The sequence below is a fragment of the Ciconia boyciana genome, chromosome 9 (assembly GCF_034638445.1).
Source record: "Ciconia boyciana chromosome 9, ASM3463844v1, whole genome shotgun sequence".
In the NCBI taxonomy this organism is placed as follows: Eukaryota; Metazoa; Chordata; class Aves; order Ciconiiformes; family Ciconiidae; genus Ciconia; species Ciconia boyciana.
Genome location: NC_132942.1, coordinates 26,017,811 through 26,042,303, shown reverse-complemented (window position 1 = coordinate 26,042,303; position 24,493 = coordinate 26,017,811). Strand labels below are relative to the sequence as shown.

Sequence of the window (24,493 nt, the reverse complement as noted above, 5' to 3'; positions counted from 1 at the left end):
TCAGTCTTTCTTCTAGGCCATTTCTTGTCATTCTTTGAGAGCGAAAGATCCCGAGTCCATTTCAGTATAGATCTGTGCACATAGGGACACTGTATGATACATATTTATTTATGATGAATGGAAAGGAGTGTGATCCTATGCATGAATTGGTTGATGACTACGAGCGCTTGTCAGGCACTCCATTAAGGCTGCACAGGAAATTCTAAAGCCAATTTGAGTTGACTTCTTTTTCTCAGCTGACTATAATTTATGTTTGGATGTTCAGCTTTTAGCCTTAAATCTTTTATGTTTTTTGGATAGAGACACTGAAAATGATTCCATCTGCTTTAGTCAATAAAAGGATTATAAGCAGCACATTCTTTCTATAAGGCAGAAAAGTTGGTGCAGTATTTTCTTTTCAGTGTGGTTACAGTAGATGGCATTGAAAGATGTACAACATGCACGCTTCTTCTCTGCAGCAGGAGACACTGCAAATTTGTAAACTAGTAGAGACTTTACAATACATAGTTTTCAGTGTTGAAGAGAAAATCTGATGTTGAGTTACTAAGTTTGGAAAATGTAATTCATACACCTGCCTGCCCTAGATAGTAGAGGATATAAACTAATGGTTCCTGACTTTTCTATTGGAATGACGTATGTTGCATAAAAAATTGGAGAGAACGCTCCTTTTAATTCACCTGTGACATTGTGATATATTCAGACCAAGGCAGCCTGAGGGAGGAAGAAAGAGGTCTGTGGCGAAGCTTCTGCAGTAGTCACTAATCGCTGTCCAGCAGATCGCATATCCTTTGAGACTCCGCTACAGTCTTGTGAATTTAGGAGAATCCTCGGGCTTAGGGGTAGATCCAGCAGTGACTGTGTGTGTTTTCCTTGTCTTCCTCTGCCTTCACCCTCCCTGAAGCAGGTTAACTGTATGGGAACAGCAATAAGAACACCATCAATATCCATTTGGAAAGCTGTCTAAAAGAGGACTGAACAGACTGAGGACAGAATAATGCAAGTCGTTTATTACATACTCTTCTAGCTGGAACAAAACCTGAAAGTTAACAAGGCATTGTTGAGTAGAAATGACTTCTAAATTCACTTACTGCAAAGCTACTTTCCAGTTATAAAATGAATCAGATGGTTCTTGGATAGCTGAAAAACAAGAAAACCAACCAAGCTGATAAAATTGTGTCTGTATGAAATGGAGCTCTGCTTGTTATTTAGAGGTGTCAGATGAAATCTGAGCCTAGCCTTGTGAAGGAGAGTAATCTGTGGTTTTGTTTTCTGAGCCCTGGGTACAACTTTCCTCTGTGGGCATTTTCTTTAGTAGTCCATGCAGTGTTGCCACGTTAATTGTCAACAGGAAAACTATACGCTCGAACTAGTTTCTTGCCTCAATCCAAATCTTGATCCTCAAATCATTGGGAATTTTGATTTGCAGCTGTGTAAGTCCTGAACTGCCAAAACCTTCAATAGAGTTGAAAACCTAAACCAGAACTTGATTCTAATTTGCTTGTGTGTCCACCAGCAAATATATTTTTAAAAGATCGTAGCATATGATATAGATGAGGAATTACAATACATTCCAGCTTCCCTGGAAGCCCTGCCTCTTCTGTGCGTAAGAGCAGGGGCGCATGTTGTGTTTTCATCTGGTTGACAGACATGGAGGCTGCTGCTGTGAGCTGAAGAATGTAAACACTTTGCTGAGACATAGCAAAAATCCCCAACACCTTTGTAGAAGAATGTAAAACTCCTTCAAAATCCAAAACTTGCTGTGAAATGGAGAAAACATGGTCAAAACCAATATTTATTTCATGTTTCATCCTTTCCCCAGTCTCCCTCGGCATTTTTTCCTTCTGCATTCTAGTCTTACGCTGACGCCAAGAATGAGACTGCTGGTAATACTAGTATTATATGGCACTTCAGTGGTGGGCCTGAATCTTGCATATGAACAAGAGCTGGGATGCAAAAGGGTGGCAACGCGACTGGGACAGAGAACCAATGGGATTGCGAAGAGCAGGAGAAAGCCAAATTTTTGCATGTGTGTGATCAACATCGAAATGTTGAAGTAGTGGTGATCAGGAAGGAGTCAGTGTGTAGCAGCAAGTGGGACCCCAGTCAGCCCCAGTGTGTGTCTCTGGTGGTTTTGTCTATGTGTGTGTGTTTTCAAAATGGAGCTAGATGGAAAGAGTGGTGAAAAAGGCCAATACCATGTACAAATGCTGCACAGCCGGGGCTGGAAATGGAGTTGTATGAGCTCTTCCATTAATTACCTTTTTATTTCTTCCTTCCCTTCCAGGTGCAAGTGGGAAGTACACCTCAGGACCAAAGAATTGTGGGATACATTTCCTGTACTCACTTGCAAGCTATTGCAGGTACTGTCCTAATTTGCATATCTTAGTTTTTCACTGTTTCAAGGCCTGTGGTGGTATTCTTGTGCAGAAGTAACAAGCATTGCTCCTCCAATATTTCTGACAAAGTGCAGCGTGCATTGCAAATAGCAATGAAATAGCGAAGCAAGCAGGGTAGACAAGTATATCCCCAAACCTTCACATTTTCAGTCTCAGAGTAATTAAGTATTATAGGACACAAACAAAAAATATCCCTTGAGAGCTTTTCTTCTCTTTGCTCCCTCTTAACCAAATACTGTTATTTTAGCAAATACATTACTATTGTTATTAGTCAACAGCATTTGCCAACCCATACTGTAAGTATCAGCATATAAACTAAAATTTATTTGTACATAACTAGGGGATTATCAGAAGATGCAAGTTGGGACATTTTTTCCATCAGAAATTAGTGGCTGGAATAAGCCCAAATTCTCTGTTTTTTGACCTGCAAATTTCATACATAAATGGCTAGCAAGTTAATACACTCATCGAGAAATTCTCTTGGTCTTGTTTTTAAAAACAGTTCCACTATTACATTTACTACAGCATGACACAGCATGCTCTGTGTCCTTTGTTTCATGAAACAATATTTTCTAAGGTCATTAAAGATAAATAAAATGCAAAAACTCTTAGCAGGGTGTGGAAGGCTTTTTTTGGAATTTTCACCGAATTATCTTGAAAAAGAATGAGATGTTCTTTAATAGCAGATTTCTGTGTCTGTGAGATATGTGGACTGCACTGCTTCCCATAACCAGACTGGAATTTCGTGTAGCTCTGTCAGGTTGTGGTGGAGCCTTTTCCTCCTCAACCATCTTATGGCCTTTTATGACCTTTTTTTATGCTGGTATCTCAACACTCAGCTCTCCTTTTAATATTAATACTCAGAACAAGACGGAGGTAGATGGGTGGCCTTATCTCCATTTTACAACCCAAGTCCAGAAAGCAAGGGGAAGAAAAGTTAGTAACTTCAGGTTGTTTTATTCCATTTTTAATGTTCTGACACATAATTTTGAAATCAAGACGCTTCTCCATTTTGGCTGTTCGCCTGAACACTCATCAATTAAAATTGACAAAAACTTGAAATTCTTGGAGATGTCTATGGAAAAGTTTCCGTGTATCTCTCCTATCTTTTGCATCAAAACTATCACTTCTATACTTAAAGTGGGTGTAGTAATAAAATAAAAGCCAAATCTACAAACCTTTAGTTTGTGTAAGATCAGAATTTAATTTAGCCAGAGGGGTGGATATCCTTAGTTTTACTTGATGCAACTGTGATTCTTGTGCTCCTGAGAGCTGGGTAGCACGACATAGCCCTCCTAGGCTGCTTGAAGACAGCATGTATGCTGCAGACTGAGGCAACACAGTAATGTATTATAAATGGTAGAACTTTGAACCTATATGCTACAGCATGTCTAGGTTAACCGAGTCAGGCAGCTAGCATTCATGCTACTTTGTCAGTGCTTCAGTTGCAGAGAGACTTGGGAACAAAACTGCCAGTCCCTGAAGTACATTAGAGAGACTGGATAGTTCTAAAGAAGATTCATGAATTTTTCAGCTACATTTTAACAATGTAATGTCTTTCTCTGGTTTTCTATTTTTAACTCTGGAATTATGGTAATGTAGTGTGAGATTGCTGTTGTGGAGCTGAGATTTGTTGCTGTTCTAGTTTAGGTTATAAACCTCCATTTTTAGTTCTGTTCCTTTTTACTACCTAGTATGTATTCTCAGTTAGCCTTTGATAAGCACATTGTGAAATCCCTAAAATATTGAAGAGGAAGAGAGGGGAGGGAAGAAGAATGGGGAAGTAATGTTCTATTTTCAAAGTCAGCCTAAAGCTGCTTCAAGGGTAAAACACAACCTTTCATTTTCCTACTTATGTTCTTGCTTCGTATTTTTAGGCTTATCTGGTTCCAACTACATCCAAATAGAGCAGACAATGATTTAAGAGTCTAACTGTCCTTTGATATATCATATTAGTTTATATAATGAAATGGAAAACTAAAGTTCAGAAGTCTGGCAAAGCTGTGCTTTCTGATTTGTATCATCTGATTCATAACATTTCACACATCTAAAAATTATCCAAAAAACAGTTCAACGATGTAAAGATATGGTATCTATAAAAACAAGCACTATTTCAAAGGTTTGCCATTTAAATCATCTTGTCATACATGGCTGAGTGCAATTTGGCTTCCCTTCTAGGATACATAAACTTACACTTGACAGTTCTGATACTTACATGACTATAAAACGAAGGGATCCAACTGCTTATGGTCAGGGATGAACTACTAATGCTTTTTTCAAGAGATGAGCTGGCTCAACTCTGTTCTGAGCAATTACTATTTTTTCAGACCTGACACTCACCTTTTTTAATAAAACTTTAGAATTAGATGTAGCTTATCCTCTCAATTCTCTACCTATTACTGAATGGTGCTATGAAGCAACTCTTCATTTCCATGGTGGAAATAGCTGCATTTCAGTGACAACTGAAGGGATCCTTTAATGAGACTTGAATGTAATTATTTTCCAAGGGGCTGTTAAGTTTACATGGTTCTTTTATGTCTTCAATTAGTCAGTTATTAACGTTCTGGACAGATTTTGCTGCCTAGAATCCACCCACCTCCCAAGCCCCTTTGAGTCATGCCTTTCAGACACCCCACCGAGCCGTTAAAACAGAGTAAGCCTCAACCTATTCCAGCTGAGGTCCAGATGATGTAGCATGCTGGATGCTATCTCATAACCTCATTCACATCCCCGTTTTGTGTTTAGTGTGAACCTAGGTCATTAGCAGTACAGGTACTGGCAACTCACGCTTCTCCAGCACTGGTTTCAGGTTCCACAAGCCTACACACAGCTTAAGCAGAACTCAGCTCAGGAGTGAGAGAGATCCCTTGGTGTTTGGAATTCTGACTGTACAGTCAGGAGTAACTTCCATGCCAAGCATCCTTAGGCAGTGATTCCACATATGTTTCTGAAATAGCAAAGCTGGAGTATCCACACCATGGCAGCCTGCCCTTGCCCCCTCCTCTCAGTTGTGCTAACACAGCGGTTGTAGGGTGTGTTGCACTTGACTGGGGACCTGACCGAGCTGAAAAGTAACCCAGCAGAATAAAAGGGGGTTTGTTGTTGTTTTGGTTTTTTGGGTGGTTTGTTTTTATTTTGTTTTCCCAGCCTATCCTGGATTAAGTATGTTACAAGTGTAGGGGTCTGCTTAATCTGTCACACAGTCAGGTGTGACACAGCCTGTCTCATGGCTAAACTGAAGCCTTTGGTTGTGACTTGGAAACATTTTTTCCTTTTGACTAGGCTTTACATCCTACACTTTACCAGCTTTTTTTGCTCATCTTCCCCAGGTTCCCTGCCAATATATCCCATAGAGCTTATCAGTGCTGAGAACTCTGGTTTTAAAAACCTCCACTGGATCTTTTAATTTCCTCTGACTAGGCCTATCAGTTGCTTTGTTCAACCACTATAGTGCTCCTAATGTCTTTCAGAGTAGGACAAAACCATCTTCCTCAGTGTATAGTACCTACCTCCAGTTCTAACTAAAGCCAGGATTTCACTTAAGCATTTCCAAAGTGAATGGAAAGGGCAAGTATACTTATCCTATAACGAACAAAGGTGAAGTATTTATTCATGCTGGCTGAGGTTTCCCACACTACCCTTTCATCCTCCCACAAAATCTGAAGCTGAGGGGAACTTGCAAAGAATTCGGAAATGCTGACTGCAGGAACTAGTCACAACACAATTACTTGCATTTTTCCAGGCCAGTTACTGCAGAAAAGAGTGTAAAGCAGTTAGCACAAATCTGTATTCTCTGGTTAATCACTGGTGGCAGTCAATCAGATCAGTGATTCCATCTGAACATTTAATTAGAGCTGAAGGCTGGAAGAAGAAGTTGAATGTTGGTGTTGGGAGTTACTACCTAGTTCTCTTCTGTTAGTATTTACTGATGCTATTTCATTTCAGCAGCAGTTTCTGAAATCTCTGCTTCCCTGATTGTTCTGGATTCAGGTTTGGCTTCTCCTCTACTTAAGTGTCTGATTAGTTCAGTTATCTCCAAAGCCATTGATCATTGGGAGCTGCTAAGACTGAGTAACTTTTGCCTACAGATACATGCAGTACCTGCTGTGTAGCTGCAGTAAGCTGGATACCATTAGTTTAATAATAATCTCAGAAAACAGTTATATTCAAGTCACATTAGAGGGTCCCATCTTTTGTCATGGAAATGTAGTGCACTTCATTGCACGTGGTCCATGTAGTGTACTGAAGTGCAATTACTTCTGTGACCTCTACTGGGGATAATCAGAGATGCCAGACTATCACAAGTTCTACACTTTTTCTAAAAAGAAATGAAACTCATCTGTTTCTAGAGTTCCAAGGCTACTATTTTTCTGTGGAGCCCTGAGGTTACCTGGTATACAGCGTTGCTACAAAGGCTCAGCATTCTTACCGAGGGAGATGTACGTCACTATGTAGTTAATGCTTTTTTAATAATAGCAATGCATGTTACCAGACACCTTTCACAATACCCTCCTAAAATGTTTTCGTCTGTCTTTTGTTTTTCTCAAGAGTTCTCTGTTTTGGAGAATTTTACCTTTGTGTGTTGCAGTTAAGTGGATTTGCTACATTCTTCACACTGGTCTGTGAAAGTTTGCTGCCTGAGTTTTATGCCCATATGGTAATGGCTGCATTATTTTATCACTCATCCTAGTAAAGCCATGCTAGATGGATAAGTCATAGAAAATGCAAAAAAACCTTGGCAGTTCAGGGATGTAAAGGCCGGTCTTAAACAGTTAAGCAATTTATACAATCGGGACTTTGTGGGGAGCAAGATGTTACTGCATTGTTGTCAACAACACCATGCTTAAAAGTTACGTTACGTGGAAACCAAGGCGGGCCAGAAAAACGTACTGCCCTAAGGAGATGAGATAGCATAGAAAGATTCAGATACTGCGAAAGGAGGACAGTTCATGAATTTGAATAAACTTTGAGGATGCTGGGACTGTTCAGGTTCAGGAGGAGAAGGCTCAGGAAGGATCTCATCAAAGTATGTAAATACCTGATGGGAGGGTGTAAGGAAGATGGAGGCAGGCTCTCCTCAGCGGGGCCCAGTGACAGGATGAGAGGCAATGGGCACAAACTGAAATGCAAGAAATGCCATTTAAACAAAGGAAAACATTTTTTATTGCAAGGGTGACTAAGCACTGGTACAGGTTACCCAGAGGTTATGGAGTGTCCAACCGTGGAGATATTCAAAGCCTGACTGGACACCGACCTGAGCAACCTGCTGTTGCGGGTGACCCCACTTGAGCAGAGGGGTTGGACTAGATGATCTCTAGAGGTCCCTTTCAAGCTCATGCTTTCTTTGAATCTTTAATTTTGTCTGTATCTTTAGTTAAGCAGAATGGGTATGTTAGTCACGCACACCTTTTTGTGGTTTAGTGTCACCTGCTCCAGGCTGTATTTATTCCATGTGACCTATTTCTTGTGCTTTTGTCTAGCTACGTCTTCACTGTAGGGCTTTCTCGTGCTGTTTTAGGAAGGGGTTTTCCCAAGAATACATTGGTCTGGATTTGTGTCAAGCTGTGTGATCAGGGTACTATGTGAACTTGAGGTACAAGTAACTAGAAACTGTAGGTTAGGGAATAGATCCAGGAAGCACTTATACCTGCTTTTATATTACAGCCTAACTGGTAAAGATTTGTTGGGAGTAACACATGAATGGAAGAAAAAAAATCAGATTATTTGCTGTTGGAACTACCAGTCTGAAGAGATGAGTCAGTGTCAGAACCTACTTAAAGCTCTCTCCTTCCCCGGTCATATTCTTTTCACTATTTCTTTTACTTATTTAGGATTGTATCCAATCATGCTTGGCTGAACATTTCTGATTCAGTTTGTATTTAACTGTTGTTTTAACACCCCCCCCACCCCCCCTCCCCCGATGTTCTGGAAAATCTAACCGTTCACAGGTTAATAGTGGTAGGAAAGTGAAGTCCTAAAGTTTGTCTGTATGCTAACACAGTTACAGTGTGCTGCGGAGTTCACATTTTAAAAGTCTATAAAGAGTGCTGGTGACAGCTGCAGTTGAGATGACTGATTAACAAGCTGTGAGGATGTAGACTTAAATATTCACCATCTCCATAGTGGCCACTGAAAGCAGCTTTGGACATACATAAACTGATGTTGCTAATTGCATTTTACACCTTTTTAATAGCTAGCACAAAGTAGTAAATTAGGTTAAAATAAAATGTGTAGTCAGAGTAAGTAATTTTGGGTTTGCTGCTTTTCCTTCCGATTGTGGCATTTTAAAACAAGTCTTTTATTTTGAAGAAAAGTAATGTTATTCTGACTTGACGTATCATTTCAAGTCTGAAACAAGCAAAATTGTAACTGTTAACTATAGGTACAGTGAAAACAAAATAAAAGGAAAGGAAAGATAATATGGTAAACAATTATTTCTAGAATGTGTCTCTTCCTGCTCCTTTGCCCACATCAAGCTTTTGCTGTAATCATTTTGAGAGAGCCAGCAATTAATTTTTTCTTAGACTTCATGTCACCTAATGTGCCTGAAATTAAGTGTGGTTAGTTGCTATAATTAGTGTGTGCCAGATAGTTTCACAAACAAAAAAGTATTTGGCAACCAGTCTCAACGCTTTCATATCACTCCTACAAAACGGGGCACATGCTCAGCACATGTAGCCTAGTGTAACTCCCCTGCAACTGGTGGAAAAGAGCTGGTTCTTTATTTCTGAAGTATTGCCTGCCTAAACCTGTATCTACACATACTTTTAAAAATATGAAAAAATACTTCCAGTTTAGGCATTCTTACTTGAACACAAATAGAACCCTTCCTCAGATGGACTACTACAGTATGAGTAAGTTGAATTTACCACTGATGTATATTTACTAATAACACTTTAAAGTTAAATTTTTCACTTTTAAAGATTAGAAAGCAAAGAAAGATCAAGTGGGTTACCCCAGAACATGCTGTTCAGTTTTGTCTGAAGTAGAATTTTAACTCTGAACTCCTGATTATAAATGTAGTGCATCAGATCCTCTTCCTCCTGTGGCTAGAAACGTCATCATTTTGGCTGGTTGTCTGCAGCACAGATGTCTTGTCTTCTTATTTCTTCAGACATGCCTAGTATGATTGATTCCAGAAGGAGATATTGAAATCATCAAAAAGTGTGTTCCTTATGAACTTTGTAATGGGCTAAGCACTATGTACTGAGTATACTATTAGCCACACCATTTTTTATTTTGCACCCTTTTTCTCAAGATGTCTAGCAATAGCTTAGCAACTAATATGTGGCTGAGTAACATACTAAAAGGAGGTCTTATTTCTTGTTTTGGTTATTTGTTTGTTTGTTTGCTACAGGAGATACTACTGTTCGATGTGAGCAACTGGATATGCTTCAAGATTGGCTGTCTGAATTCAGAAAATCTACCTCCTCCTCCAGTACAGCCAATCCAGAGGAGCTGGTGGCTTTTGATGTAATCTGTGGAGATCTCAACTTTGATAACTGCTCCTCTGGTAAGACAAGGTTCTCCTTTTCCTGGTGTCTATCTATTCCAAAAAGGAACAGGGAAGTTCTTGATTCCTGTGGCTTATAGCAGTATACCAAGTTGTGACTGGCTTTTGCGAGGAAAGACTGAATTGCTACAGATATTTCTAAAATAGGTACTAGCCTTGAGATGAGCCAAGGAGAGCAGCTCATGCTTACGAGCTCTGCTGAGTTATTAAGCGTCATGTTTTTTAAGGCACAAAGGGCAATAATTTGTGACTTCAGTAGCACTAATGAGGACAGATCCAGTGGTTTAGCTTTACTTGAATTAGGTAGACACCTACTGTCCTAGAATTTTAGTTACTAATGAAAGACGTGTATGTTACGGGATTTTTGTGGAGAAAAAGTAGTAAATTCATGCAGTTAAAAATAATTTGATAGTGCATATACACAGGCATAGGAGAACGAAACATTGCTGAATCAGTCTTGGGAAAAATTAACTGATGCTGTGTACTTCTGGGTTTTTTTATTTTAATAAATTTTTAAATTTTTTTTCTATGTTTGGATGCTGAGGGTACTAGAAAAAGAACTCCACAAAACCATAATTAATGGGTGGTGAGTTCACAGAGATGGTAGCCTTTTCCAAACATAAATATTATGCTCTGCTAACAGTTAAATTGCCAACATAGAGTGCAGAGTATTGTGTTTGTGTATCCTCTCTGCCTTCCCACTCAGTACAGCTCAGGCATCCAGCAGAGCTCCTTGCTGGCTTTATACGATGGCCATTGACTCTGCTGGTTTGGAGCTGACCAATGGGTCAGTGGTGCCCAGCAGCCAGCCCCCCGCAAGGCTGATGGCTAAAAGGCCTTTTGCATGACTGGGCCAAAACTGAAGAACTGAGATACAAAGAGCACCAGGCAGGTACCATGAGGGAGGTTCACCAGAAGGATTTCGTCTGTGCTGTGTTACCAGGGAGATGTGCAGTGTATAGGTGAGCTCAGGCTGCAGCATTCAAATTGGGATTCAGCATTTCAGACCAGAGTTTGTGGATTAACAGGTGAGTTTGTGAACAGCATCCAGTGTGAATTCTGTAGTCTTCATAAGGAGCCTAGATAACTGAGGCTGAGAGCAACAACTGTACCAAAAATAATTTTAAGAAACAAAAAGCAAGCATTGTCTGATCTCAGAAATAACTAGTATTCTCTAATCTCATGACTTGTATCAGACACTTGTAATGGCAGATTTTAGCAAAGTTGCAGAAACATTTAATTGGGTAGAGAAGACCATCAAACCAAAACACAGCCCTTCTGTTGTTTGTTTCTAGCTCATATGTACAAAAAATAGATCAGTCACAACTACATGATCGGAAGTAAACTCAGAATGGTCAGAGAAGGTGCTGGCAAGCGCTCTGACTGGTAGAAGAATCCATTATGCACTGTGGAGGTGAACAGTAAGTGGTAATGGCTACAGAATACTGTAGTTAAACAAACACGTATTAAGAGAAAATATAATGGTAGCAGTGGGAGTGAGTTTTTAGGGAAGGATGGAAGAAATGTGGTCAATAACAGGTCTTCAGCAAGCCAAGCCGCTACACAGACAGGCTGAGGAGGCAACTGCAGCAGTCCCAATGAAGGGAGACAGAAGCAGGGGGATACAAGTTGACACATCTGCTGTGATTTGACTGTTTCACTTGCAATATTGTTGGATGGATGGAGTGCCCTGGAGGCAAAGATGTCTATCAAGGAAATAAACAATCTGCTGCGTACCAAAGGGGAGACTGCCCAGTCAGATTGCAAATCGAAAGTGAGTGGGGCTGTGCAGCATGAGGAGAGAGACGGGAGTGAAGCTGTGAGGCAGAACATATGGTCAGTATTCTCTACCTGAGAAGTTTTGGCACTCTAACCAAGATCTTGTACAAGAAGTACAGAGTATAATTAATGCTGTTGTGACCTGTCTTTTTAAAGCAAAAGTAAAAATAACTATTTGCTTTTGCAAATAATAGTTGTAAATATTGCAACCCCTACTAAAGAGGATTGAAAAGTAGGTTATAAAAAAAGCATTTTATTTTTGCTATCTCTGCAGCTTATTGAGATCCCCCTCTCCTTTAAAATTCTCTCAGCCTGGAAACTGAAATTAAGCTGGCTATTTAATTTTTTATTTTTAGATTGCTTTCTTTCCTTATGCACTAAGCAAGATTAATGCAATGTTCTAAAGTTTTCTCTCATTGAGTTTTAGGGATATTTGTTAGCATTGCAGAGAATTTAACACTTTAAGATTAAATTTTTTTTTTAAACAATAATCAGCTTCCTGTAATTCTGTATATGATTTTCTGTATTCTTTCCCACTCCACAGATTGATGTGGCAAGTAATTAATGTTTCGGTGAATATCAAGCTTCTATTCTTAGATGTATTGACAGTACAATTTTCAAAAATCTCGAGGTCCACGAGCGACCTTATGCTTATGACAAGTTTTCTGCAACTCGGTTTTCCCCTCCAGCTTTACAGAACATTATGACAACATTCATACAGTGAATTCACACTTAGTGGGAACATTATTAGAAAGTTACTTACTGTCAGGTTGCTTTGGACTGACTTGTGTAAAACTCTGTTACGTTTTTAAACCTTTTAGCATAAGATAAAAAGCCTTCCAGTCAGATGGGTTAAGTTTGTCTTGTCAGCTGTGACTCGTCACTGTCAGTGCCACAGCTGCAAATTAATCGTAACAAAATTTTAATCTTAGATAGGTCATGCTGATTATGTTTAGAATGGCTTTAATGCTTTAGATAATATCCCAAGCAAATTATCAATTGCCTGTCCTTTCTCTTATGTATTATGTATTATATATCTCTTATATCATCTCAGTGAATTCTTCTGAAGCATGTAAAGTACAAGCTTTTATCTTCAAACTTACTGAGATGTATATACACACCCACAAACAGCTATTTACATTGTAAAGTCAGTCCAATTCTCCATTGTGTGGTCTATCTCAGCAAAAGTTTTATACTGGAGTAAGCAATGCAATGCCAATGGCACAATAAGGAAATATGTTGGAAAACCTTCACTTCAGTTTACAGCTAGAATCTACCAAAAATGTCTTTCATAGAAAGACTTTGTAGGAAAGCACTGTTATTAGCAAGCATTTGTTGGAATTTCTCATCAAGGTGAGATACTGCTGTGCAGTAAAGCTACTACTGAACTGGTTGAAATCCACCCTATATATGTATACCAAGCAGGAAGGAGGACTTGCCTTTTCTGTTGTGGCAGAACACACAGTTGTCCACAGGTTTACAACTGATGTGCCTTTTCCTGGGCTTGTTTTTTCCCTGCAGAGGACAAGCTGGAGCAACAGCATTCTCTGTTTACACGCTACAAAGATCCGTGTCGAATTGGTCCTGGGGAGGATAAACCATGGGCAATTGGTAAGACCTTCTCTAGCTATCAGTGTATGAACAGGTACTTGTCTGTCACTCACATGACATCTATAAGCAGCAGGTAGTTCATCTAACTGGCAGTAGGAATTTTGGTGGAGACCAAATGTTTACAAGGGGTATTTCTGTAGCATATGTTTTATAAACCTTAACAGTGTCTTGTTGAATTATAATTAAGAACCAAACAGAGATCTCATACTCAGTCCACATTCTAGAACTTGCACATCAAGCTATTTGAATGCCTTCCCACACCTATTCTACTTTTAAAATAATCTCTAGATTACGGGGTGGGGGGGGGCAAATTATTGTTCCTGTACTTTCTGCATGCAGTGAGAGCCTGTAGCTTTTGATCAGAATGTTCCATTTGGTGTTCTATAAATACTGTAAGTGAGGATGTAACAAGGCAGCTCAACAACACTATGAACTTGTAGGGTTCATCGTATAAAAGAGTTCATGGAACTCTGAGATATTCATACCTGGTGAAACTCAGTTGAACTTGGTGAAGTTTTAGATCAGGAATTAGACTTTCTCTAGAGAAGCAATTATAACTGTGAAGATACTAAAGGTAAGAATGTGGAACTGTTTAATAATGTGGCTTTACTCTGTTGTAGCAGAAAAACAAACAAACAAAAAAATCAGACATTGGGACTGAGAAACTGGAAGGGTGGAGGCAACATTTTGAAAGGTGGCAGGCAGTAGGGAGGTCTGGATAGAGAAGTGAACAGCAAGTGCTCTCAGTCAGAGCAGTCCCCTCTCCCTTATATGGATGCTGTCTTCACACACCTCTGCCCCTGGAAGCTTCCTGAGAGGCAAGTCACAGGAGGTATGCTGGGACACTCACATCTCCCTTTCTGTTCACAGGCACCTTGTTGGATCCTGAAGGATTATATGATGAAGAAGTGTGCACTCCAGATAACCTACAGAAGTATGCAATTCCTAATCCTCCCACATGCTTTAGACAATTCCTTAAAAAGCCAGTTCATTGCTTGCTATTTAACATTTCACAAATTGAGGGGTGTTTTATGGATGGGGAAAAAAAAAAAAAACCCAACCAAAACAAAAAACCAACCAACCAAAAAACCCACCATGTAATTTTTTATTCAGGGGTACTTGGGGAAGACGAAAAAAAAAAGGGAAGGAAAAGTGGCTGCTTCTCTAAGTCTGATAGAATTGGCTTCAATGGGTGAAAGGATGAGAGCAAATGCAGTCAGTGTTTTTGTGTCTCTAGAGTTGGTCCTACCTGGACAGGCCCATCAGACAAGAAATTCCGAGCACTACCGAAAAGGGTACAGGGACAGCTTGTCCGAAAGTCTTTCTGCAGGCAGCCAGTTCCATGGTCACGGCACTGTAAAGGACAGCAATAAAAGGAAATGTAGTTTTCCTCAAATAAGAAACCCATAAAGTTTAAAAAACCACCCCCAACCCAACAACTAATTATACGTTCTAGAAAGCTTGCAGAATTCAATACACCTAAAAAAGCAAGCTCACAAATATAGAAAGGAATTAAATAGCACATCAGACATAACTAGGAATATGGCTTAATATCTATCAGTGATACTAGTGCAGTGTTACTTTTAAGGAATGTTTGATATTGAGAAACAGGTATTTTTGGTTTGAGCTACCGGACTTAAGAGAAATACAAAAGAAACTTAATTTGCAGAAGTCTTAAGATAAATTTCTTGAATACTGTACTGTTTGTTAAATAATATGCCAGGGGAGAGAAATTAATAAGCTTTGTACATTTTAGAGCAGCACTTAATGAATGTGATAATCCTTTTTGCACCTTCTCTACCTTGAAGGCTAGTTTAATGGACTAAATATGTTATTATCATGACTATCTATAAAAGAGGTTCTAGCTGTTCATTACCAAAATATACTAAAAGAGGTAAAGTTATTTGAATTAATGAGTCTGTGCAGATGCTTCAGTTAACACACACAATGGAAATGGTACATTATATAGGCACAGTTTATGTTGGCATTTTTACTCACCAAGTACAGTACACTGCATGGTATAGACAGACACTTAGTTGAATGTGTTAGGTGAGGCTACCCCTGGAAGTCTTCATTGTATCAGTTTTGAACAAAGAAATTAATTCTAGACATAAGGTCTGGGTTTAGTTTATATTCAAAATAAGGATTTGCTATAGCAAGTCACGCTTTGCGCAGGCAAGAGCCTGCAAAATTTCCAGGCATTTCTATTCACGTGTTGAAAACATGAATTTGCTACATGTGAAAGGGATTTCTGGAAAGCAAAGTAAGGTAATTTGGCCCTACAATCAAGTTTGCAAATGCAAATTTGTATGTGGGTGTAACATTCTATTTTATGGTTCCAAGAGCAGGCTTGGAGCTCTTTAAAAATAATAAAATTTAAAAAAAAACCCAAACAAAAACAAACCCCTGTGTTTTCAAGCAGCCTTGAGACAATCTGTCACCAAATTACTTTTGGGGTATTTTGTTTTATTCCCTGAAGAGTTACTTGTATTCAGCAATTAAGTTCCACTGACAAATACATGACTGATAGATAAAGAGCCATCAAATGATCAGTAAAGATTTAAGAGTATTACTTCCGTTAACTATGTGTATGTACAGCACCTCAGTGTGAGATAACTGGAAAATATTCTTGAGTGTTGGTAACAGAATATACGTAAGACTTTTTGCCTCCTAAATATAGCTTTCAGTTTTCTGCAATACATTATAATTCTCTTAAACTGATGAAAAAGCCCTCTAATGGACTTCCACTAGCTTTTTATGCAGATCTGCAGGGAAACAGGGATCTGCATGTGTACATTATGTAGACCTGCTCATATATGAGAGAAACAATCACTTCCCCGAGAGGCCAAGAGAGCCTGGCCTCCCATCTCTGCAAGGGACTGGTAAACATAAAAATTGCCAATAAGTTCAGTAAAATTTAAAGCCATTAATGGAATCTGGGCTTTAAAGACATTTAGGTGTTAAATAGCACAGAAGCTGTAGAGCACTGTCTAGCTAACAAGTATCATTCATATACACAGCAGAACAGGGTACAGCCTAAAATTGATCTGTTCTCAAATTTTTTAATAATAAACCTCAATCAAGCTTCATAGATGTTTAAAACAGACATTTAAATTGGCAATGTAAGCTATCCAGAGAACGATTTCTTCATCAGCACTCTTCTCTAGTTTACAAATAAAGTTAAGTAGTTCACATTAGGCCTAAACTAATTAGGCCATAAAAGCAGCGGAACAACTAGTTCTTAAATATCTCTTTCATGTTAAGTACAGCATATGTAAAACATCGGACTAGAAGAACATACTTGGTACAAATAATGAGCAAGTAATTTATAATTATAGAACAATTAATAAGCTAGATGTAACAATCTGGGCCCTGCCACAGTGCTGGAAGCCGCACAAGCTTCTGCTCAGAAAGGCTTCCTGAAATGCACACAAGTAATCTCATCTCACAAAGATGATTGTCACCTTCAAGCAAAGCACTGGAATAAGCCCATTTTTGTCTCTAAACCCTGAAGAGAGTCTGGCACAGGAGAGCACATTACAACACAGATAAGAAACAAGATTTAAATGCAAATGTTTCCAGTCTCCACTGCTGGGACAGTGGCTCACAATTCTGGGCGAGAGGCTGCAACACCAGTAAGAAAAGTCTTCCTTAACTTGGGTGCTTCTCGCCCGAGAGATGGTCCCTAGGGCTTTATGATGAGGGAGTAGGTTTTGCATTATGGCTCCCTTACATATACTGCTCTTCATGCTCCTTTGTTCGTTGCAGCTACAGTCAGCACTACAAACAAACCATCGCCCAGAGAGCTGCATGACAGAATTTTCATACTTAAACTTCGGAGTTATTTGGGACTGAAAACCTTTCAAGGAAAAAATTATGTTACGATTACTTTTTATCCTCTCTTTCTTTGTGTCCTATAAACTAAGACAATTATTCTGACAATATTCAGGTTTAGTTGTGCAACTCAGTCATAATCAGTTATGTTCACTTAAGTTGTTAGCATTTAACTGTTAGCACGGCATAGCCAGATGTCCAGTACTTGTGTCTGCTTCCTGTAGAGACAAACAGCACACCATTGCATACAACGTGGTACAAGTTCTAGTCAGAAGCAGATGCATGCACATTTACAATTCATTTTCCTCATGTATTTGAAATTAACATTTCCCTTCTGTGAGCAGTTGTGCAGGTCAAGTGAATACCCAGCATTCACAGACTTTTAAAAGGATGTAATTGAAGCTAAAACAAATTCATCTTTTAAATTAATGCAAATAAGATTTTTTTGCAGTAGTACTGCAGTTTCTTCTACTTTGTTACTTAATTAGCTTTGCCAAATATAAATACAATTTTTGAAAGAGGTCAGTCCCATCAAAGAGCTTGCTTTCTCGAACCTAGAAAAAATTTCAGGAAGTGAATCATTTGCAGTAGCTCTTTGTAGAATCAGCTTGCAAATGGGGTGCAGTCAGTAACCTAATTTAACACGAGTTATTAGATGACAGTTATTAGTCTGGAACCGAATAATACATAAAAGGAAGCTTACTTTCATAAACCGGTTACAATAAACTCTAAGAATCTTCAATACCTCATTGAGTCCAAAGGGGGTTAAGAAAAGTTCTGATTAAATAACTGTATGACCAGAATTTTGTCATCATTATTTTTTGGAGGCACATAAAGTGCTTCTTGTATGTATAAATTGACCCAAACTTACAGATTATAACACTACTGAGACCTAATCAACTGTAGCAAGTGCTGTGTCCCCTCTGTCACCATTCAGATCCTTCCAAAGAGACAAAATTTGACAAAGCAACCATTTGAATCTCACCCATTAAAACACATCACAAAAGTCTGGTGTTTGTCTCTTGTTTTTCCTTCATTCTGTACTCTCACATGCATGCATTTAAAAAATTCCTAAACCCAACCCCATAAAACCCAAAGTCAAGTCTTAAAAACTGGGTGATCAAAAATATCTTATTTTTTTCCAAGGTGAAATTAAAGGCTTTGTACCTGCTAGGACCCAAGTTCATGGCTCAGTGTTTCTCCTGCGACAGTTGATGATGTAGCTTAATGGCGTAATCAACTCTTACAAGGGAAACCACAGAACCTTGAGCTCAGGTTTTGGCAGGTAAGTAAAGGAAAATGATTTTCAAGGAGGTGGTTTTGAAAGTAGTTTGTTTGTGTTTTGAGCCAGATAGCAAAACCACAACCTAATCTGTCCCTCTCTGCATGCACAGTTACCATGCAAAACAGCTGTGACTGTACTTGATATTAACTGTCTGCATAATACGCTACACATGCAGTTACCGTGTGCAACTCCTGCTTTTGCATGCACAGTTGCATCTGTTGCCTTTAGTGCTCCTTGGTAGATCTTTTAAATAGAATACAAGAAGGTAAACCGAGTTTCCTTTTAAATCCAATACAACAGCAACACCACAGAGAACAGCACAGCAACACAGAATTATTGTAAAAATAGAGCGACAGGGACCTTTTATCTGGTCCTAAGTCACATTCAAACAGGGCTAACTTCAAAGTTAGATCAAGTTGCTCGGGGCCTTAATAGTCTTCTGTATAAAACCTACTGTTAAGGTTTAACCACCCAAACTAAAAATTTTAATGGGAGAGCTGCAGCTTATTTTGGCTGAACACAAGACTGGTACCTAGAAAACTGATTCTTAATTTTAACTGTTTCTGTATATGGTCTTGGGCTGGGTAATCTCCATGCAAGATGGGGGAAGTACTAACACACCCACTGAGTAAGTCCATCTCTGTAGAGGAGTTTGAAGAGTGTCACATACAGGAATCAAATAAATTAGGCTGTCATTACTAGTGAAGCAGGAGCTTGGGGTCCAAGACACAGTAATCTGGTGCTAAGGCTTGCTCAAAACCAACTACCACATGCCCAAATGTGTGCTCCTGAAAACCATTCCTCATCCACACCCTGTCTGTAAATCTGGTTATCTTAATTTCAGAAGGAGTTGCTCTGACCAAAATGGAGAGGTTTGTATCAAAGTACTCAGGTTTGTTCTAAAGTAATCCATGAAACAGTTTCCTCTTCTGCTAGATTCAGCAACACTGGAAATCAACAGAGGGGTTGTGGGCTGCAATATACTACAGATAGCAGGCAGGCAAGGTCCTCCTCTCAGCTGTTTGTCCTCCTGGCTACAAGGGTAGGTCCACCAGTACGGCACCAGTGACACCAAACCCGCCCTGAGGCTTTCAGAGCACTGTCAGCAGTTAGTACAGCCTCATAGCAGAAAACACATCTGGAAGATGTGCTTTACAAGTTTAACAGTCCTTTGGACAGGCATTACCCTTACCAGGGATTTGGAGAGGATCCAGTGTAACGCACAAAGGGACAGAATGAGCAAACATTTAAAGCACTTTTGTTTTTTAATGAAATAGGGTGCTGGAAAGTGAAGAAGGAAGGAAAGGATACTTAGTCTATCCCACCAGCAAGAACCACAGTTCCAGTCAAAAGGGGAGGAAGGCATCATTGAAAGGAAATGGGAGGAGGATTGACTATATGCTCTATACAGAAGAAGGTGTCTACCTGGAATGGAAAGTGGTGAGTTTCAGAGTTGACAAAAAGAGCTGTAACTCACACAACAAACTTGTCTGGATGGCACTGCAGCCTGTTCTGCTCAGGTTCAAATTCATACTCCAAGGAGAACCTGCTGCTTTGCTATTTTCTACTTTTGCATGCAAGTACCAAGTTTGTAAACCTATTACATAAACGAATTTAAGATGAGTTTAGGGATTCTGGTAGCAACACTGGTAGATGTGCTGCTCTTCAAAAACAAACAAAAAACCTTGTTTCCATTCCTTAAATTTTTGCCAGACTAAGTGTTTTGACTGATGCTTTCCATGCCAACAGTCTGAATATTTTTTAATCTTTTCAAGTGTCTGGATGTTCTTTTATTATGCCTATATGAAAACCTACCTAAGTTACAAGTCTGGGACATGCAGGCAGAAGGTGACACGGGCTAACCAGAATGGGAACTTGCAGTGCAGTGTCTGGTTCCTGGTGTAGGACCTTGCCTTATACAGAATCCCATGATGAAAATGAGAAACTAGTTCACACTTATTTACCGTACCCCATTGCAGTTGCTGCAGAAGAGCAGGCAATAGAGCAGTTCAGCACAGCTCAGTGCATGATATCTCAATCTGTCTGCACTCCGTTTGCATGTACTCTGTGGACACAGCAGCTTAGCTGCTAAATTCTTTTAAGGCTTCCTGTTTCAAATGCACAAATGCCCATGATGCATCTGTATGGTAAACCCATCTTACATGTTTCACAAACAGCAACAAAACCAGTATCTGAATAGTTTTGACTCAGATTAGGTCTTTGATAAGGCTCACGCTGGCAGCATAAAGAGAACTAAAATATCTGTGCTTCCTGCAAGCAATTCCCAAGGTACTGGCAAAGTACCTGGCCCATAGGAGGGGACAACTACATTGTATCAAGTGAGTGTTAAGGTTCCTCCATCCAGCTTTCAGAAGCTGGGAAGCACACAGTTACTTGCTATAGAACTTTAATCCTATGAAATGTTGCCACAACAAAGGCTTGAATTCAGAGACGCAAGGAGCAGTGTTCCTGATCGCCTTAAGCTCCCACAAAGTCTAACGCCTCAATCTAACAAAGACAGGCTTCCTTTTTAGCTGCATGCCATAGCTAGTATGGTATGGCCAGCCCCTCCTCCCAGGTGAGTGCCTCCTTATGCACATGGATTACCTGCTGCAGCACTACAGATAAGTCTATCTGGAAGAACAGAGATGTTACTGTAATTGGAAGGAAAAGGTACAACACATTTCATCCAGACTTATTCAACTGTGTATCGTATAAATGTATTGTATATATTCACCTCATCAACTGCACCACGCTGACATGCCCTGTGTGGCAGACAGTTAACCATTAGCCCAGCCAAGATAGACTGGTCCCATACATCTACTAATACAGTCAGGTAGTTCAAAGTAAACTAAAGAGAGGCATAAAAGCTGAGTCCTGGTGCGTGATATAACACATCAGTTTTCCAATTCCTTCTTTCTTGCTTTTGTTTTCCTTCTGCAGGAAGTGGAAGAGTTCAGCTTTATTACCCAGTTAGCGGGCTTGACAGACCACCTACCAGTAGCAATGCGTCTCATGGTGTCTACAGGAGATGACGACCCTTAAAACTGACCAGCTTTGAGAGATTAGAAGAGGGAAATGTTAACAATACTAAGAAAATATCAGAGGATAAGAACGAACTATTCTGGTGCCATGTTAGAAAAGATGACCAGACCTGACCCGGGCTACTCCCAGAATGTACCAACAATGGCGGATATAAAAAGGGAAGAAATGGAAGGGGTTGTGGCCAAAAGCCACTGTCACAAGTTGCTCAGGCAACAGGGCAGGCCTGTACTACAATGCTTTCACTGTGGACCGAACGGAACCAAGATGGAAGTCCTAATTCCTTCTGAACCAGTGCCATTCTTACTAAAACATGTTTTTATACTAATATATAGCACAATTTAGTTTGTAATTAGTCTGTGAGTTAGTGCTGCTCAATGGTTTTTTGCATCATTTCTTTGTATAACTAAGAAGCTAAAGCTTTTTTTCTTTTTTTAGCCTGTTAAAGTTGTAGTAGCGTGCTTGCATCAGTAGCATGCGCCCGCACTGCATGCCACTCTGAGATAAAGTAGTCAGTAAGATACCATGGGGAATATCAGAATGGAAGTGAGTTCAAAAATCAGATACCAGCCAAAGCAAGGCATTCTGGGACTGGCAAACCCTTCTGTCCTTACAGATAGACCTTAAAACAAACAAACAAAAACTCTATTCAATTTGCAGACCATTATCTCCCTGTCTGATTTAAGGATACTTAAGAGATTTGGAATGAAGACTTTAAGAACACAGTTCTACCCTTATTCCAACTGTGTTCCCACTGAAATTATGAAGTGTTTTGTCTGAATAACAACTCCAGAATTGGGCCTTTAGCTTTCTAAGCGCAACTTATTCCCTTAAGAAGAAATATAGTTCCTCTGTAATGTCTTTTCTTTCTTTCCCATACGTGGGGCAGTTCTGAATTATAGTATGGGATGATATGTATGTTACAGTAGAGTGCATAGATTCCTGTAGTACCACTGGTAACACCAGAGCCAACATTCTGCCTTAGCTAGGAAGAGTAAGTGGGAAATAGCTTGTAAAATGCATGCTAGATATAGAGTTAAAATAAACATAAGTGACATTTTGGGAGAAAGTGTAGAACACTGTATGATTGATAAGGCAGGATAACCTAACAATTTTCCAAAGGAATCAGTACACTTAAAAGGAAAGCATAGCATGGCTAGCTACTAGAGAATAGACCTGTGTCTCTCAGCCTTGGGTAACTACTTCCTGTGAGCAGAGGGCTTGTTTATGTCTGTGAGACAATTCTCCATTTGTTATGCACTCACAGACTTTAATAGGGGTCTTGCCATCTAATTCATATGTTCTTTCCACTGCAGCTCTTTAAATGTGGGGCTCCCCTCTGCCATCTTATCCCCATGACCTGACTTACCCAGCCTCTGTAACCTTAACAAAAATAATGAAAAGCTGAGAATCAGGTCCGTAATGAGACTTGGCAATTTTTTAGGGATTTAAATTCAGAAGGGTTTGAAAACAATGAGATCCCTTGCATTTTAACCGACACTTAGTTTCTTCTGCCTACTTCCTGTTCAATTTTAGTGTTGTTTCCTCTTACATTACAAATTCCCTGTGTTGAAAACAAGAGTTAATGTAATATTTATACTTACTCCATTAAGTAAACTGTTTTAGTTATGCTGGCCACAAACTCCTGAAGAAGCTCTTGTTTTGGTTTAGTTTACACCTGCTAGGAATCAGCTTGAGCTAAATCAGAATAGATTTAAATTAGAAATCCCAGTCTGCACAGCCTCTGGTACTGGCTTAATTAGCTACAGTAAACAACAGAACTTTTACTTAGATCAGCCTGATTTTGCAAGTAGAGAAGCTCATAAAAGTACCGGACTAACAGGATTGGCTAATTCCAAGCAGGCAGTAGGCCACTTCTCACGCTATACCACTGCACCTGGTCTTGACACGTTTGATGCCTCATTTTCCAGTCCTGGCGTCCCTTCAGCAGAGACTGCCTCTTAAAAGTGTACTGTGCCAAACCACGGGGTAGTCTGCAAGTGTAATCCATGGGGACTCAAACATGGAACCAGACTCAATTCCCCTTTTTGATAAAATTAGGAATTCAAGTTTACAGCATCAGAGACTCTAGTGTACTATCCCAGTGCACCACCAGTTTCCCACTTTGTATGTTTCTCTTTATACAGAGGGTGCACATATGTGCAATGTGTTTTTCTGGTTTCTTATCTCTCCACCCAATTCAGAAAGACTTGTACCTGAAACAACGCTTTTAATTCTATTTTTTACCTTGCTTGTATTTTATTAACCTTTTTAAACAAAACAAATAGTATCAGTAGCAATTTGTGTGCTGTCCAGCAGCTATTTCTCAGTAGTAAGATTAAATATAAGGTACAGTATTTTTAATAGCTTTCCTAACAATGTAAATTACAATTTGATATCAACTTCACTAAGTATCAGTTGCAGGAGCTGAATTTGACACTGTGTGGGATGTAATCATAAAACTACTGCCAAACAATGTTACATTTACAGTAAAACTAATACAGTCTAAATTACTTTTAAATTAGTTCTGTGGCTTCGTTCTGACTAAAAACCAGGCACTTTTGTCAACTTTTTGAGATACGTTGAGAAATATTTTTTCAAATTTGAGGTAAACTGTTTTAGATTTTGATGTTCTCAGTTTCTCAGTGATCAAGAAATGGATAGTTGTAAAATATTCTCATTAAACAATAACATATACATTTAATCAGCCTAGGTAGTTCTTACTGTCTTAAGGATCTAACTTTGCCAGAGAGTGATGCTGGGAGGTACAGCACTGTGGCACCGCTGTACAGATGCTCCTTGCTTTTTTGCATTGAACCTGTGCCTTCTGATACCTTGGTACGCTTGCAGGAGTCAGAAAGCATACGTACCAGTGAACTGTAAAGAACAGGCTTTCCTTTCCAGAAGGGTAACGTCCTGGAGAAAAATGAGTTTTGTCTACACCACTACTACGGCTCCATATACTATCTCACAGAGAATCATTCAGACACCACCTGTACCAGCAGGATATCAATCATTACAAGCCTTAGACAG

The 24,493-nt window shown here is 39.4% G+C and overlaps 1 protein-coding gene across 1 annotated transcript in view; it reads left to right on the top strand.

The window, feature by feature from the left end:
• SMPD3 (sphingomyelin phosphodiesterase 3) overlaps positions 1–21,463 on the top strand; it is a 32,261-nt gene extending 10,798 nt beyond the window's left edge. The window contains exons 2-7 of the mRNA XM_072873496.1: positions 2,285–2,360; positions 9,754–9,909; positions 13,210–13,299; positions 14,170–14,233; positions 19,696–19,858; positions 21,362–21,463. Coding sequence (XP_072729597.1) covers positions 2,285–2,360; positions 9,754–9,909; positions 13,210–13,299; positions 14,170–14,233; positions 19,696–19,858; positions 21,362–21,463 — 651 coding nt within the window. The remainder of the gene's footprint in view (positions 1–2,284; positions 2,361–9,753; positions 9,910–13,209; positions 13,300–14,169; positions 14,234–19,695; positions 19,859–21,361) is intronic.
• The last annotated feature ends 3,030 nt before the right edge of the window (positions 21,464–24,493 follow it).